General features: G+C 39.8%; 2 protein-coding genes across 7 annotated transcripts in view; one reads left to right on the top strand and one right to left on the bottom strand.

Moving 5' to 3' along the window:
- The window catches only part of NCBP1 (nuclear cap binding protein subunit 1), a 40,397-nt gene extending 25,942 nt beyond the window's left edge, over nt 1-14,455 (bottom strand). For 2 of the 6 annotated variants that reach the window (XM_030920323.1, XM_010357648.2), the window contains exons 1-7: nt 13,962-14,455; nt 6,997-7,085; nt 6,196-6,325; nt 4,531-4,687; nt 2,681-2,788; nt 2,188-2,309; nt 379-448 (exon numbers count right to left, since the gene is read on the bottom strand). In XM_030920323.1, coding sequence (XP_030776183.1) covers nt 379-448; nt 2,188-2,309; nt 2,681-2,691 — 203 coding nt within the window. In that variant the 5' untranslated portion in view covers nt 2,692-2,788; nt 4,531-4,687; nt 6,196-6,325; nt 6,997-7,085; nt 13,962-14,455. Of the gene's footprint in view, nt 1-378; nt 449-2,187; nt 2,310-2,680; nt 2,789-4,530; nt 4,688-6,195; nt 6,326-6,996; nt 7,086-13,961 lie in introns of those variants that run through there. The other 4 variants (XM_030920322.1, XM_030920321.1, XM_010357649.2 and 1 more) reach the window with 4 other exon arrangements.
- A 59-nt stretch (nt 14,456-14,514) lies between these two features.
- TSTD2 (thiosulfate sulfurtransferase like domain containing 2) overlaps nt 14,515-18,240 on the top strand; it is a 33,820-nt gene continuing 30,094 nt past the window's right edge. Inside the window, exon 1 of the mRNA XM_010357646.2 lies at nt 14,515-14,659. The gene's annotated coding sequence lies outside the window, so the exon portion shown is untranslated. The remainder of the gene's footprint in view (nt 14,660-18,240) is intronic.

Below are 18,240 nucleotides of genomic sequence, written 5' to 3' on the forward strand. Positions count from 1 at the left end.
ATCACTACCCTTTAAAATACAGGATACAAAAGTAAGCTAACTTGTAAGACGGTACAAAAAAGGTGCTAAGTTTTTGTTTTTATTTTACTTATAAAGTCTGTTTGGAACTGTTTGTTTTTACATTTTTCAAATTGAGCATTTACATAAGTATATGTCAACTCTGTAATAGCTGGCATCCCAAAGAACAAGGGAATATTTCAATTACATTCTATCATCTATTAAAAATCTACCGTACACCTAGAGCTATGAAAAGGCGCTATCATGAAATGCAGAAACATAGCCAAGGGGTAAAATGGAATGGTCTAAGTATCTTACAGAGATAAGAATCTATTCAAGAGCTGACTGAGTTTGTACCACAAGAGATTGAAATCAATTTACCTCTTCTTGTGGATGTGGTTTATCAGCAGTCCATACCTGTAACATGGGTACATGAGTCTTTTGGCGTCTTCTAAAGATAAAAATGAAAATCTACATTTAGGCTTTTACAAACATGAGATGCTCAGTCACCTTCATAGTTATTAGAACGCAAATTAAAGCAATGAAATAACATTTTACCTACTGGAGCGGCAGATATCAACAGTTTTGATAATGTACTGTGTATCATCAAGATGCAAGTCGAGATTCAGTCTCAAACATCGTTGACAAAGAGGTTAACTGGTATAATCTCTTTGGGAGAGTATAATCTCTTTGAAAGGTAATTTGACTAAATCTATCAAAATTAAAACTGTTTAGAACCTGCAACCCAGCAATGCCATTTCTAAAAATTTATATCCCCCATAAATATATCTGCACATGTACACAAAGACATACACACAAAGATATTCACTGAAACATTGTTTATAATAGCAAAAGACTGAAAATAACCTAAATGTCCACCAACAGGAGACTACAGAAATCATGGTACATTAAAAAGTGAAATATCCTACAACCGTTAAAAAGATTTATGAAGTATTTTTATGCAACAGATACAAGTTATAGTAAGAAAAAAAAAAAAAGCCAAGTGAAGAACAGTGTGTATATTGGGCTATCACTTGAATAAAAAAGAGAAAGGATATGCATACACACACAAAAGATTCTTTCTTTTTGAGACAGAGTCTCACTCTGTCGCTCAGGCTGGAGTGCAGTGGCGGCACCATGTCAGCTCGCTGCAAACTCCGTCTCCTGAGTTCAAGCAATTCTCCTACCTCAGCCTCCCGAGCAGCTGGGATTACAGGCACCCTCCACTATGCTTGGCTAATTTTCGTATTTTTAGTAGAGATGGGGTTTCACCATGTTGGCCAGGCTGGTCTCGAACTCCCGACCTCAGGTGATCCACCCGCCTCAGCCTCCCAAAGTGCTGGGATTACAGGCATGAGCCACTGCACCCGGCCAAAAGATTCTTATTTTTTAAGCTTCTTTTAACTTTACTTAATAATCAACTAAGTAGCTATTAACAGTTATCTAAAAAAAGTACTTAAAAAAGAGAAAGTGAAATTTAACAACAAAATCAATCTGTAAAAACTTAAGGGCCACATAACCATTACCATGTTGCTGGATAGTTAAGCATAAATTTACTAAAAAGACCTATTTATTATCACTGTATCTAACAATATAAACCAAGCTTTTACATTGGCTTGGGAGAGATGGGTAATGGGAAGACATGTAACTATTTTAATTGAAATGTGTCATATTACTTAAGAAGTACCGCCTGGATGGAAGGTTAAGGACCACTGTTTTAAGAGCTTGATTTAGGATTAATTTACATGAAACAAACACATTGTATGTGCTAGGGCAGTGGCTCTCCACTTGTGAAATGTGTTAATAATACAGATGTCCAAACCTCTCTCTCAAACTGTATAATTTATTAGGTCTGGGGGTTGGGGTCTGAGCATTTTAAGTACCACAGGTAATTCTTATCCACGCTAATATTTGAGGAACTATTGCACTAGGGTGTTTTATGTCTTTTATAAACATATAAAAGCAGCTTAAAAGAAGCTATATTACCAACTGTCCTTTGCACTGGCAAAAGTAAGCAAACCGTATCTGACTACTTTGAGGTCTCAGTGAGTTAAAACAGCAGGAGAACAGGATTACCTAGAAAATACCTTCAGGAACTCTACAGCTTATTTTTGAGAAACTCAAATGATATCACTGATATAAGATATCCTTTACCTAAGCAACAAAGAGTACTATGAGCTGTGCCCTTACTTAAGATAGCTTTCAGTGTTGGCAAAGATGCGGTCCATCTCTGCATCTTTCTTTTCGTACAACTCCTTTCCAACCCAGGGCAAAGATGACAGAAATGCATACACATACCAATCTCGCCGCACCTAAAGGATTTTTAAAAAGTTAAGTTTAAAATATGCTTTAATTATATTCATTCATATTTTATTTATTCTTGAATGAAATCCTATGGAAGCTATTTAAGACATCTGGTTTATACAGAGCATTTCCAGATATATTAGTTCTAATCTTACTGGACAGCATCATTTAAACCAACATACAGATATTATGAGAACCCACCAGTGTGCCAGTCAACTTAATTTTTAGATAGTAAGAACTTACAGTGTGATAGTCTGCTGTTATTTTTTCTTTATTGCTAATGGATTATCAGCGAAAGATTTCTGGTACTATATGGAAGTACCAGGATTCAGTAACCCCTCAAGAACCCCTCAAGATTCAGCATGAGGGGTTCTCTTACCTGAGGCACATCTTCTTCCTGAGTTACGCTTACAAAATTTTCAAACATGGCAACCATTGACGGGGCGGCAATCACATGACAATTCACAAGATCAGATAAAAAACGGACCTGTTGGGGCAAACAATTTCTGCTATTAAATCTAAATGTTCTTCATAATAACTACAAAACAAGCAATCTTCTATAGCCTAAACTATTGGTCTGAAAAACTATAGCCTAAGGGCTGGATCTAGCCTACTACCTGTTTTTTGCATAGCTGGGAACTAAGAATGGTTTTTACATTTTTAAATGCTTGAAAAAAAAAAAAGAGTATTTTATGACACATACAAATTACATGAAATTCTAGTTTCAGTGTCCATAAGTAAACTTTTATTGCAGCAGCCATGCTCATTCAGTTACATATTGTGTATGGTTGCTTTGTGCTACCATGGCAGAATTGAGAAGTTGTAACAAAAACTATATAAAGGACAGCAATCTGTGAGTTCATAGGTTTCTATGCTATACTACATCAACAATCCAGATTGTAAAATATTCCACCTACTTCAACCTATAACCTTCTTTTCTGTTTGACTGTACTTTTTACTGAATTACAGAAATGGAAATTACAGAACACATTTATTGGGTGTGCTTAGTGTGCTATTGCTAAACTACTAAAAGTCAACTGTTAGGGGACCCATTCTAGTGGAATAAGCACAATCTTAATACAAATGAGTGACTCCCACACTAAAAGGCAAATTAAGTGTTTTCTGGGAACAATGACAAAGGGAGTTGGGGAAAGCATCACAAACGAGGTAACAATTAGGCTAGGTCATAAAGGATAAGCAACAGTCTCAAGTAGTGAGCAATGAGGGCAGTATAGGCACAGAGCTTCAAAAACGAGGTGTGTTTTGGGATCTGCAAGTTATTCTGATATTGCTGGAGAGTGTATGGGAGACAAGAATAGAGAAACAGACTGGGGAAACCATAAAGGGTCAGGCTAAAGAGTCTGGACTTTAATCCTACAGCCTGATGGGTGTCCAAACTTTTTTGATTGCATACTCAGTAAAAAAGAATTTGATCACACATCTTCAACACATACATATTTATTTATGATATACACTGGATCACCATTCATCTATGTATTATTAGTAAGGCTTAATTTCATTTCCACTTAAATAAGAGTTCTCAATATTCACTTTCTGCAATCCAAGGAATCATCTTGTGCACCAGGCTTTTAAGACCACTCACACTGTCATGGGAAGGAACTAAGGGTTTTTTAACCAATAACCAACATGTGCAGAGCCTAGTTACAGAAAGACCAGTCTGGTGCCACTGTAGAACACAAAGTGAAAAACAGAATCTAGATGCAAAAAGATCAGTTAAGAGGCTATTAAGAACATCTGGAGGAAGGCATAGACTATGGTAGAGGCCCTGGAGACCAAGAAAGGACAGACTTGAGAGAAATTAGGGAGACAGAATTGACAGGGATTGGGAACACGTATGGTACAAGAAGGCAAAGGGAAGACAAAAATTAAAGCTCAGCTTTATAGATGGGTTATTCAGTACACAGTGGCCACTGCATGAGCTGGGGAAAGGGCAGAAAAAAGGAGGTATGAATGCTGCATTAATTTAGGTACTTCCTGGTAAGATATCTGAAGGCTATACAGCTAGCATCTGGAATACTGGACTGGAGCTCAGGAGAAAGGATGGAGATACAGTTACAGATTTGGGGGTATCATCAAAATAAAGGTGGCCTATGAAGCTATCAAAGTGAATGAGAATGCTTCAGGGGAGCATTTTAAATTATTTGGTCGTAGCTCACCTTTTCCCTCCATCCCAACAGTAAGTCGTAACATACCAGCAAACAAACTTACCAAATATACGGCTTCATTATAATTGTTTGCTTTCAATGACTCTTTAAGTTGACGAATCATGGCTTCTACAAATTCTCCACCGAAGTTGTAATTCCTGGCATTCAGCAGTCCAACTAATGTTGTATAAATTGTCAACTTCTCAGGTAACAGACGTGCACTGATTTAAGAACCCAGTATAACGAGAAAACCCCAAAACAATAGCGTTAAGTTGCTGAATTTTATATTAATCTTTTTATCATTCCATTAACTTTGGAACAGGATTACTTTTAGCTATGTCTTTAAAAATACTTCAGAAAAAGCATGTCACTGAGAAATGTTTCAAACACAGTCCCGTAATTTTTCATTTTAATTCATTAATTAATCCAAGAGTTAAGTAAATGATTTAATTGTAAAGTTATCTTACTGAAATAAATAAAACTAATGCTAAAACAGTTTTTCTTCAAGTGTGTTTAGTGGAACTGAACAGCATTTCCACAGAACATGGTTTCCATGGTAAAACGTCTCAGAAATCCTGGGTGAAACAAGCCTCTTTAATACAGAATCATTAAGGGGGGTGCGGCATTCAGAATTTCTAAACTTAGCTAACCAAATGTCATGGAACTAGAATTCTACTTTGAGAAACACTATTCTAGTTGCTTAGAAAAGATGCACAATTAAAACGGGTTTCATCTAAGTTCCTACCAACTTAATTATTGAATTTTTTAAAAATGTAGTCTGATATAGTTAAGATTTGTTTACATGTCAGTTGCTTACTCCAAGTATGTTGATTTTGTTAAAGTTATTTGAAAAGTATGGGAAAGGATTACAATGAACCTTTAGAAAAAGCAATTTTTCCTAATTTAGGCAGCCTTTACAATTAGCTCAAAAAGCAAGTAAGAACTCATAATCATTCAGTGGGCAAGAGATTCTCTTTGACTTGTTTTCCTAAAGTATCTAGCAGAACATCAGGGACAATTAAGGTCTTCAAAAAAATACCTGTGTTGATGGTAACTGTACTCCCTGAAACCCTACCAAAACCAAAAATTAAAGAAGAATACTTCGAAGCAATACAAGTTCAGCCTTAAACAAACAAGGTTTCCAACAGTTTAAGTATAAATACTACTCCATTTTAATAAAGGATTTCAGAAGATTTCCTTAGTAGTTTCTTAAAGTTACCTTCACTTGATCTAAACTAAAAGGCTGAGAAGTGATAAACGTCACCTTCATCATTTAAAAACACCTCATGGATATGTTACAATTTCATGTAACTACAAAGACTCTCATTTATTCAGAGAGTATGCCTATTAATAGTGGCTTCCAAAGCATCTTCAGTCTTCCAAGAAGAGCTATTACTTGAGTTACCAATTCCCAAATTTGTTTGGTACTACTAATTTTAAAATCTAAGTATCATACATTTAAATGTACATGCTTAAAAATATGTATCTGAAGGAGACAGTACTCTCTCTATAAAAAGTCAACTAAAATGATTCTAAGGTTCTAAGAAATAACACACAAGGAAAATGCTCAATTTTAGTTTTATCCCTAAGAAAAAGAGTTCATTAAAGGGCCAAAGGTTGGCTCATTTGTACAAATTTCCCCATAGAAGGAAAGCCAAGGACATATAGAACATAAACATGTATTTTAAACATTTCCCAAAGCATTTAAGAGTAGATAATACATTATCACCTGGATTCATAAATCTTTTGCATACATACACTGTACAAAGAAGCCTTAAGATCTTGCTCTTGTAGTTAGGAAGATCAGCTTCCAAAACACCAGCCAAGCCTTCGAGGTTGCTCTCCAAAGAGCAGGCACTCTGTAGAGGACATCACATTAAATATCTGTCAAGTACTCAGCAATATAAATTTATTGTTAAAAATTTATTTAAATGTAAATATATATTTTAAAATCGATCATTTTAAAATCATTACCAATCAATCATCTGTCCTTTTAATTGCTCTTTTAGTGTACTAAAATAATTTCTACACGATCATGAAAATAGTCTTACATGCATACAGAGCTATAATGGGTTTAGTATAAATCAATTCAGATAGTTATTGTTCTTTAGAAATCCATGAGAAGTTGATGAGTGAAATTTAAAAACTAAGCAGTCTATGACAGCAGGTAAGTATTAGAAATGGGAGGACACCATGGGCTCCATTTTACCTCTTTTACTAATTCTCTCTGTTACTCTGGGCAAATTACCTCAAGTATTCAGGGCTGATTTAGTTCATGTATAAATTAAGGGGCTATACTCTAGGTCCCTTCTAAGGCTCACCTTCTATGAAAATTATTAATTACTAAATTACTAATAATAATCAATTATCTGCATCCCAGGGGCTTCAACATGGATTCAATTTGGGATACAGATGCATGGTAATACCAGCTTTACCAAAATGTAGTTCAAGTTTTCAGCTGCAAAAACTAAAGCACAGTCAACCACATTCTTTTAAACCCATCACAGCCTGTGCCTATTGTGTGACATACCTTTTCTCCTACTTTGCATATTAAAGATTCCAAATGATCTTCAGTTTCATTTGCATCAGAGGTCTTTCTCCTTTTGTGAGGCTGCCCACCTATTTCAGCAACATAAAAAATTAACATTACATGCTAAATCTGCTATCACAAATTTTATTTAACCTTTTTAGGTTATAATCTGTTTTCTACCAGGCCCTATTTTTCTTACAGAGTAGAAGCTCTTCACAGACCCTCCATTTCTCAGACTAAGCTAGATTAACCAACACCTCCCATTCCCAGAGTCACTATATACAATAACTCCAGGAGGCATTATTTATGTTAAATTTTGTGTGAATAGTGCCCATGGAGCTAAGCAATCAGTAGCCCTGTGCATTTCTGTGGACAAGCTGGAAAGCTGCCAACAACGCATTAAACACTAGTAGTTAGAATACTCATGTACTGCTACTTCCATTCTTTCAACTTGAGTTGTTTACTGATCCTCAGTTGCTTGTTCCGAAACCTGTTAGTACCAGTAGTATTCATTAGTCTAATAATGTAATTATTATGTAAATGACAAAATAAGGGTGCAAAACCAAGTCCAATGCTTTGGAAAGACTTGATGGGAAAAAAAAAAGGCTGTTATCTGCTATAAAGAGGAAAGCTTCAAAAGATGGGAAAAAGGAGCATAAAACATTAGGATTTCTCACTTGCTTCACATGTTTCTAAGCTCTAATCTCAAGTCTTCAATGAACAATTTCAGTTCTGCATATGATGCAGCACGATGGTATAGTTTATCCTAAATAATGGGAATGACAGTCAGTATATACATATTCAAAGAAAAGTCCTGAGCACTATATCAAATCATTGGTGGAAAAAAGGACATGTTTTACAATTCCTGCTTTAATTAGCTTTTATTAACTGAATTACTGATACTGATTTATTTAAAAACCATATCATTTGAATAATCTCTATGTTTTTTAAATCTACCATTCTAAAATTACCAAGCATCTGTCCTTTTGATTGCTAAACAATTCAAGTTGAATGAAGCTGTGCTAAAAACTAACCTCAAACACCTGTCTATTAAGACCCTTGCTGTTTGTATCTCTTATCACTTTGTTTAAAGCCTTAACACACTCACCTAAGTCCTTTTGTGGTTTAACATAAGGCTTAAAAAAATTAAAATAATAGTGTTAAGTATGGAACCTGATGCTGCTGCTAAACACTTTTGGCTAGTCTAATACAATTCAATTTTTGATTTCCATTGATTCAATTATTTGGTCAGCATATGGGCAAGAAAGCAAGAGTCTGTAACTGTGCTGGGAATCTGTATCAATGAAAATCGGCAGCTGGATATAGGGCTACACAGTAGTAAGTTATATATAACTTCAATCTTCAGACTTGAATGGCCAAAGGAATTATTTTTACAAAGTTCATAATCACTTACTTGCCTCTGGAACACTTGGCTTGAAATGATGTATGGTGATTCTCATAAAACACAGCACCTGGCTAGTCTAAGCTTGGAATGTTAAATCTATCGAATGACTGAAATGATCTTCAGATACCACATGAACTGAAGCTGAATAAAGCGAATCTATTACTATCCACATAGGATCTGAGGGGGGTATTACAAAGGTTACAGGATAAGACACTCTGTGCTTCAACTTCCCAACCCATTAATTACCATTATAAACTGACTGAATGTCCACTGACTATAATTTTGAAGGGATAATGCCACAAAAAGTATAATATGCATGTAGCGTAAGAGCTGAGATGTACTGATTCCTGGCGATATCTGCCTGTGTAAAGTTGTAGACATGTGTGGCACAGAGGTTCAGGGACCTTGATTCTTAAGTATGTATCAAACCTAAGTCACAGGACCTATCAAGGTTCTACCACCCAAAGTACCAACTTTCACACAAAGGTCTTTTATTTCCAAGATTCATTTATTGAAAAAACAAAGCACAATTGATGTAATATTTACACAAGCCACCAGCTACGACATTCAATAGCCTTCTTCTAGAGCAGTAGTTCTCAACAGGGTGTAGATTTTGCCCCCAGTGGTCATCTGGCAATCCTTGGAGACATTTTTAGTAGTCCCAACTAGAGGAGGCAACTGGCATCTAGTGGGTAGGGGCCAGGGATGCTGCTAAATATCCCACGTTGCATAGGGCATCTCCCAAAACAAATAATCTGGCCAAGAATGTCAATAGTGCTGATGTTAAGAAACCATATTCTAGAAAGCAGAGCTCCTCAGAACCAAATTTCAGTGAGGTTGGGAGGATGGCGATGCTGAAAAACTAGCTGAATGAGAGCAGTTATTTTTTGTTGTTGTTTTTTAAACCTTAAGCACACTGTTCCCTTCTTTCTGGCTCATATATTTTGCCAACCCTTTATTCCACCTCTACAGTCTTCCTAACTTAACTTTCCAGGTGGCTTGTTCCAGTTTAGAATCATACCACAGCCTTTAAAGCAACCCTCTTAGGCCCTCTTATAAGCTTGAAAAGGGGAGAATAATGCTGTAGGAAGAGAAGGTATGATTTCTGAGAAAAAAACTAGAAAATACATGTACATAGTCACATGTCTGAACTGCAAACCCTCTGTTCATTTTGGCTATATTAAAGGATAAGATTTGTCTGGAGAATGGGAGGAGGCAGAAAGTATTAAGAAGTAAGAAATGTTCCACTCTCACCTGATAGTTGAGAGAATATGAAGGGGGGAAAACTACAGACACAATCTGAACTTACGAACAGAAACATGATATTGAACTCAGAAGAGAACCTGGGTAAGGGAACAGGGAAATGAAATAAAACAATATGAATACAATTTGGGGAATTAGCTCAATGTACCCTGAAGAAAACATATCTATGGTAGCTCCCAAGCCAAGAACAGATTTTTTATTAAAATTTAACTACGTAAAAGATTTAAAATGTAAATTAAAGATAACATTACCACTTCACTTGGACAGACTTGGCTAGTATAGAGAAGCAGGTATAAAATCCATCTGAAAGGATCTTAATAAACAAATAAATTTCCCCTCTATAAGGCAATCCTAATTTTATATGGGCACACTGTACATCTTATAGCCTTACAATAAATTTTAGACCCACAAAATGGAAAACAAAAACCAACCTTGTAAAATAAGAAAGTAAAGTAACTAAAACCAACAACTTGAACATTACATTTTTAAACCTTAAGCACACTGTTTCATTCTTTTTGGCTCATCTATTTTGATATTGAACAACTTCAAAGAAAGATAACATGCCTTGATCCTGCAGATTTAAAGCAGAGGCAATCATCACTTCTGAAATAAACTATACTCTCCCAGAATAACAAATCCTTTCACTTCTATTCATTTTTTTCTTTAGTTAAGTAAAAATATCAGCCACAGTCTAAACGACAAGGACCTAATTCTAAGAAGCTTAAATGGGGCTAATACAGCAAATCTGAAATTTTTGTAAATTGCCAAAATTCCCAAAATTGTATTCGTACTGTTTCTGGCTAAGATTTTGAACAATCTAAATCCTTTCTTAAAAGAACAAACAATGGACTGCATATCCCATAGTAACTAAAAAGCTTCGGAGACATTTTTAAAGCAAGTCTAAGCAATTAGTTAAGATTCAGCACTGGACTAGTATCCATACACATTACTTTTCATTTAGCATTTCCTGTTCCTTGTTTACAAATGGACTACTACGTGAACTTCATTGGTATAGCCTCCTAATCCTATCTCCCTGAATCTTTGATAGTCAAGTCTCAACACAGAAGTCTAATTTTATAATCTCCCTATAAGATGTGACCCTCTGCTATCTCTCTAATCTTATCTCCTACAACTTCCCCCTCACTCTGCTCCAGCACCACTGGCCTCCTTGCTGTTCTGTGAACATGACAGGAACCCTATAGTCTTAAGGCTTTTGCGCCCATGGTTCCCTTTGTTTGGACCACTGCTTTTCCTCATACAGCTATATGGCTGCTACCTTACCTCTGGCAAGTCTCTGATCAAATGGCATTCACAATGAGGCCTTCTCTAACCAACTTACATAAAATAGTAACTTCTCCCTCACAGAAATCTCTACCCTCTTTACCTAATTATCACTCCACAGCGTCTGTCACTGTATGATACACTACACTTTACTTGACTGTCTTCTCTCTACTCTAGAGGGGAGGCTCTATCTTTATATTGTCCACTGCTGTATTGCAAGTAATTAGGACAGAGCTTGACACTGTTAAGTATTTGTTGAATAAATGATTTTTTATATATATTACTTTCCATATGCTTGCTTCTATATATAGAGTATACACGTTATAATTACATATATGTAAAATATATATTATAGAGTATATATTTTACATAAATATAAATGTATATAATATATAAATATATTATATATTCCATTATAGTATTTTATAGAGAGAGAGAGAGAGTGTCAAGCATATGGAAAGTCAGGGCAGAGACTGACAACAGCTGACAACTGTCCAGAAATGCTCAGATGTACCTATTTATTTCTGACTGTAATAATTCCTAGCCTATTTTAAAATAGCCTTCTAAAATCCTTAAGCTTCTAAGAGTTCTCATTTTTTAAAAAATAGATGTTTAACTAAAAGGAAAGCATCCAAAATAATCTGATTCAGATCACTGTGTAGGGTAAACTCCAGCTGATCGTTATCCAAATTGTGGCAATTTACAAAAATTTCAGATTTGCTGTATTATCAAACATGAACTGTATCTGCCTCTCCCATACTAAAATACCAACCATAAAAACCTTTGCTTAATGAAGGCCTTGTTTTACTTGTCTTATTTACTCTGAGGTTCCTGCAGCAAGACCCAAATGGACAGTGATTTGGCTGCAAGCTGGTGTTAAAAAGAAGCCAACTCCAAGAAAGTTATGTAAGTCTCCCAATAACCAAAGCAAAAGTTATTTTTCTACATATTTGCATTCCAATTCTCTAGGATGCCCTACAATGACATTTCCTCTCTCTTTAGGGATTACCTATAAGTGAGAAAATGAAAGCATAAGGACAACAAAGAAATTGGAAAGAACAAAACCCTCAAGTTCTCTAACCCCCAAGTAATGACTTGAGAAGTATATTAGTTTTTGATTAGTCAATTACAAAGCATAAGAAAATTATATTTTTTCTTATATTTTTCTTATATATATATATATTTTCTTATATATTTTCTTAAATATATATATATTTTCTTATATTATACTGCGGGCGCAGTAGCTCACATCTGTAATCCCGGCACTTTGGGGGGCCGACGCGGGTGGATCGCCTGAGCTCAGAAGTTCAAGACCAGCCTGGGCAACGTGGCGAAACCCCGTCTCTACAAAAAATAGAGGAAAAAAAAAAAATTAGCCGGGCGTGGTGGCCTGCGCCTGTGGTCCCAGTTACTCAGGAGGTTGAGATGGCAGGATCACTTGAGCCTGAGAGGCAGAGGTTGCAGCAAGCCGAGATCGCGCCACCGCACTCCAGCCTGACAAGTGTGACACTCCGTCTCAAAAAAAAAGGGGAGGGAATTGTATTTTCTGTGCCTTGCCCAGAGGTTACACAAGAAGCCTCTTGTGTTAGATATCAAAGCATGCAGCACAGTTATTTAACTTATACCTGGGTAGTGAAGAGAGCCCTGGACTGGATTTGCTATTGCTGGTGTTTGGGAACTGACAGCTGTCTCTCGTGTTATGCTCAGTCTCTAAACCCTTAGGTGTCAGATGAGAAAGCTGGACTAGAATATCCTCTCAAACCATGCCTTCGTAGAAATCTGGTGTTTCACTATTAAAACTAAATGCATGCGATTCTGCCTCCACCTCAACTGCCACAACACTCAAGGAGAGACAAACGTCAGTGGATAAAACTTACTCAATTTAAAATGTCTGTTATGGTTTCTTTTCTTACATTGACAGCACCTGCTAACGTTTACCGCCTCTTAAGCGCTGGCAAATGATTAAAACATCATCGTTGCTGATGTGTATTACCTCATTTAACTTTCACAAAAACCAGAAGATATAAGTATCATTACGTCTATATTACACACTAAAGTTTAAGGAGATTACATAACCTATAAAAGATCACCAAGTAAATGGTAGGGTCTGGCTTTGAACCTAAACCCTCTGGTTCCAAAGTCTCACCTCTTAACCACTACTATACACTCTCTTCAAAAAACAATACACTAAAACGTTAAAAGAATTACTCTAAGTTTCATTTTTTTGGTGTGTGGATTTGTGTTTTTGACCGATTGTAAGGCTTATGTATAATATAAGCATTTTTTTGTTGTTAAAACTAGAATTATTCCGTCTTTATGAAGACAACACTATGATCTCCACGAGCACCATCATCCAAATGGAGATGGGAACCCCTGTTCTAACTCGCTGAGGCCTGAAGTTAGTTTTCTAGCACTCTCTCACACGAGGGAAATGCGCTTACGGCCAGTTCAAAATCTGCAGTAACCTGTGTTTGTTTATTAGGGACCTCTTGGGCGTGAGTAAGACAATATTCTTTCTCTGCAGCTCGAAATAAGGGAAATCAACGGATGACTACTACCGGAACAGAGTTCAGACTGCAACTCATGAGATCTCTCAGTTCTTTCCTTCAGTGAATTCTTCCGAGCCCTTCTCAGGTGCAGCTTTGAAGGTTAAAACGAGACACTGGGATCAGTGGGTCCCTAAGAGGCGGCAGCACAGACACAGGTGTGCTTCCCTGCTCGGTGGCGCTAAGGACCAAATTCTGAAGCGTCCTCAGAGACCAAGGGTCTACCCATGGGGTTCACCAGGCCTCCTTTCCCGAGGATCGGCCCTTGACTCAAAGAACTGGGGCGGGAGAGAAAAAGTTGCTTTCTAGAAGCCGCCCGGTCACACCGCCACTGTATTCCCCTTTCCCTCCGAGGCTCCCCGCACGTTCCCGGGGAGAAGAGCTTCCAGTCTCTTCCATGGACACCCAAAGACGCCGAGCCTCGGTTGCCAACCGGGAGCGGCCTCCGCGGCCGGGCTGCAGGTACTCACCGTCGTTCTCGTCGCTGTGCCGCCGCCGCGACATGCTGCCCTCCGGTGCGCAGCGGAGCCCAGAAACCAGGCGGTAAGCGCGGAGGAAACTGTCCGGCCGCTGGCCGGCGCAAGGACAGCTGCGAGGCGCGCGGATGGGCCGGCACGCAGGCGCACTCGCTCGCCACGGCTCCCGGAAGCGCAGGAGAGGCCGCCGGGTGGGCTCGGCGCTGCGAGAGCCGGCGTGAGGAAGCTCAGTGGGCTACAGGCGTTGGGCACACACGCAACCGCCCCCTCAGGCTGCCCCCGCCTGCCGGCTGCTTCTTTCTCCCGCCTTCCGCCCTGTGTCCTTCCGGGGCCACGCAGAAAGTGCAGCCGTTTCGGCCAGTCAGAGACCCCGAACCGCGGTCGTCGTACGCCTGAAGGCGGGTGGTGCCGGCTGCCGCTCTAGTCCCCGCCTCCGCTCAGGCCGGTCCTCCGGGGCTTCTCAATGGTTTTCCCGGGGGCCTCTCAATGGTTTTCCCGGCGGCCTCTCAATGGTTTTCCCGGCGGCCCTTGCGCCGACGTCCAGGAGACTTCCGGAGCCTGGTGACGTCACGAGCGAGCATTTCTACCCAAACACGCGGCAGGGGAATAGGCTCCAGGGCGGTGAGCAGTGACAATTGCTAGGTGGAAACAGTGCAGGGAAGAGAGACCTAAGAAAGGATCAGGACTGGCGGGTATGTGCTCGTCTACTCCCACTTTCCGGCTTTTGCCGCCTTGGGAAAAGTGGGCGGAGAGGTTGGGCCAACCTCGGCAAGCGGGGTGGGGCCTGGGCGGGAGGCGGTGCCGCACGTGCCTCTCCCTGGGATGGAAAGGCCGGCCCTGACGCGAGCGTGCTGCTCCCGGCTTGCCGGCTGGCCGTCATTTTCCCTAAGTTGTTTGCTTAAGAAGGAACAAATGATTGTTTTAGTAATCAAGGGTTATTGGGTACCTGTATGCTTGTGTGTGACCGTCCTCTCCCCTGATGTCTTTATGAGTACCATACTGGCTTATCTGCTTTGTCCATGGCCATCTGAAATTTCACTCTCCCGGCCTAATTCTCTTTCAGTCTTACCCATTTCAGTAAATGACGTCATCCATCGGCTGCTTAATCCAAAAATTTAGAGAGTCTTTCTTAGCTCTTTTCCCTCACTTTTTACATAACAATTATCTGTAAACCCTGCCTGCTCTGCTTTCAACACTAATCCTGAATCAGATCGTGTTACTGCTTTGTTTAAAAGTCTCCTATGACGGCCGGGCGGGGTAGCTAACGCCTATAATCCCAACACTTTGGGAGGCCAACGCGGGCGGATCCGCTTGAGCCTAGAAGTTCAAGACCCACCTGGACAACGAGGCGAACACTGTCTTTACAGGAAAAGAAAAAAAAAAATTAGCCGGGCCTAGTGTTTGGCTCCTGTAGTCCCAGTTACTCGAGGGGAGGGTTGGGGGCAGAGATGGGAGGATCCCTTGAACCCAGGAGGTCGAGAATACGGTGAGCCGTGATCACACCACTGCACTCCAGCCTGGGCGACAAAGTGAGACCGTGTCTTAAAAAAAAAGTCTGGCCGGGCGCGGTGGCTCAAGCCTGTAATCCCAGCACTTTGGGAGGCCGAGACGGGTGGATCACGAGGTCAGGAGATCGAGACCATCCTGGCCTACACGGTGAAACCCCGTCTCTACTAAAAAATACAAAAAACTAGCCGGGCGAGATGGCGGGCGCCTGTAGTCCCAGCTACTCGGGAGGCTGAGGCAGGAGAATGGCGTGAACCCGGGAGGCGGAGCTTGCAGTGAGCTGAGATCTGGCCGCTGCACTCCAGCCTGGGCGACAGAGCGAGACTCCGTCTCAAAAAAAAAAAAAGTCTTCTTCGACTTTCCATTGCACACTCCATACCATGGCCTGTGGAGTTCTACCTCTCCTCACTGTACTCCAGCCACTCTTTCTGTTCTTACAATAAGTCAAGCTTGTTCTTGTTCTAGGAACTTATACTATTTCCTTTACCTGAAGATCTCTGGTTCTAAATCTGCGTGACTGGCTCTTGGTCACTTAGGTCTCAGCTCAAATATCAGGTCCTTAGTTAGGCCTTCTTTGGTTACCCAATTGCTGTTTTATTTCATTCAGCAAATACTGTATTTATTAGCATTTAGCACCTCCTAGGTGCCAGGCAGAGTTCTGAATGCTGAGGATGTCGAGGTGAACAAAGGAAAACCCCTGCTCTGGTGGCGCTGATATATTCTAACGATCCATTCAGGAATAGCCCCAAATAGTGCCATCATAGGTAGTGAGCAATGGGAGAGTAGTAGATGAGATCAGAGGGTAGGGAGAAAGTGCTCTGTAAGGACTTTGAACATTATCCAAGTAAATTGAGAAGTCATTGGAGTATGAATTTTTTCTTTTTTTTTCTTTGAGACAGTCTCACTCTGTTGCCCACGCTGGAGTGCAGTGGCACACTCTTGGCTCATTGTAACCTCCACCTCCTAGGTTCAGGCAATTCTTGTGTCTCAGCCACCCAATTAGCTGCAATTAAAGACATGCACTACCACACCAGGCTAATTTGTGTATTTTTAGTAGAGATGGGGTTTCACCGTGTTGACCAGGCTGGTCTTGAACTCCTGGCCTCCCAAAGTGCTGAGATTACAGGCATTAGCCACTGTGCGGGGCCAGTCTGACTTATTTTTTAATAGTTACCTCTCTGGCTCCCAAAGGAGGAAGATAGTTCTGCTGTTGCAATAATTCAAGCTGCAAATGATAGTAGCTTGAACTAGGGTGGTAGTGAAGATGATGTTGCAAAGTGATCTGATTGGATTGTACTTCAAAAGCAAAGCTGACCAGGCGTGGTGGCTCACGCCTGTAATCCTAGCACTTTGGGAGTCCGAGCTGTACTCCCAGCTGCTACTCAGGAGGCTGAGACAGAAGAACAGCTTGAACCCGTGAGGCGGAGGTTGCAGTGAGCTGAGATCATGCCACTGCACTTCAACCTGGTGACTGAACAAGACCTGTCTCAAGTAAAAAAAAAAAAAAAAATAGGATTTTCTGAACAAGTGAATGATAGTGTGAGAAAATAAGGAGTCAGGAATCATCCCAAAAGTTTTTTTTGTCTGAATAACAGGAAGAATGAAATTGTCTTTTACTCAGATAAGGAAGACTGGGGAAGACCAGAGTTTGGTTTTGAACAGTTATATTTGAAGCTGAAGCTAGCTAGCTTCACACACAGTGGGGTATGTGAATTTGTAGTTTGGGAGAAAGGCCTAGGTTGAAGATAAGAATTTGGAGTCATTTATTGTATAGTATTCTAAACAGAAATTTCCTTTATGTTTCCCTTTTTTCTTTTTTCATGTAATTTTCAAATATTTACAGAAGTAGGGAAAATTTATGATGTGTCCCCATGTACTCATCATCAACTTCAGTAATTCTTAATTCATGAATATTCTGGTTTCATTGATATTACCTCCTCTCACCCAATTATTTTGAGGCAAATATAGTTTTAAGTCCTTGAAAGTAGATGAGATCACCTGTGGGGTAAGTATAGATATAGAGTAGTTCAACATTTAGAGGTTGGGGTAATAAGGAAGAGCCAGCAAGGGAAACTGAGAAGCAGGGACCCTTATCCCTAGCTGGTATTTTCTTTTCTTTTTTTTTATTTTTTACTTACTTAATGTCTCTCCTTACCAGAATATAAGCTCCAAGAGAGCAGGGACTTCAACTGTTTCATTCATAGCTGCATTCCCAGGACTATTCCATGGGCCCGGCACATAGTAGAGGTGCCACAAATAATAATAGTTCAGAGTATATACGTAAATGAAAATAAACAGACTGAAAAAAGATGCAGAGTCTGAGGAGATCATTTTGGGGTGGTGGGAAAGGCGTGCTACACTCAGGTGTGGAGACCTTGAGTCAGGAAAGAACAGGGCTCATTTGTAGAACTGGGCATGGTCCAGTGTGGCCAGAGTAGGATATGTGATGGGGAATGGGGAGCATAGTCAGAGATGAGCCTAGAGTATAGAGAAACTAAGTTTTTCAGGCCTTCAAAGGAAGCAGTGACACGGGGTAGCAGACAAGACATAAGTGAAAGGTAACACTTGAGCTCAGTCTTGCTACACATAGTAAGCATATGGGGAGAGAAGGAGATGAAAAAGTAAGGGAAACAAAGCAGTGGAAAGCATAAATGCTGGGACAGACCACATCAGGTCATATAGAGGGAGATTGGGAAAGATGCTGGAGGTGGAATCGGATCGGATAGTAATTCCTTTCTACAATGTTACCTCCCACATGCACTGCCCT

The sequence above is a fragment of the Rhinopithecus roxellana genome, chromosome 16, assembly GCF_007565055.1.
Source record: "Rhinopithecus roxellana isolate Shanxi Qingling chromosome 16, ASM756505v1, whole genome shotgun sequence".
Lineage (NCBI taxonomy): Eukaryota > Metazoa > Chordata > Mammalia > Primates > Cercopithecidae > Rhinopithecus > Rhinopithecus roxellana.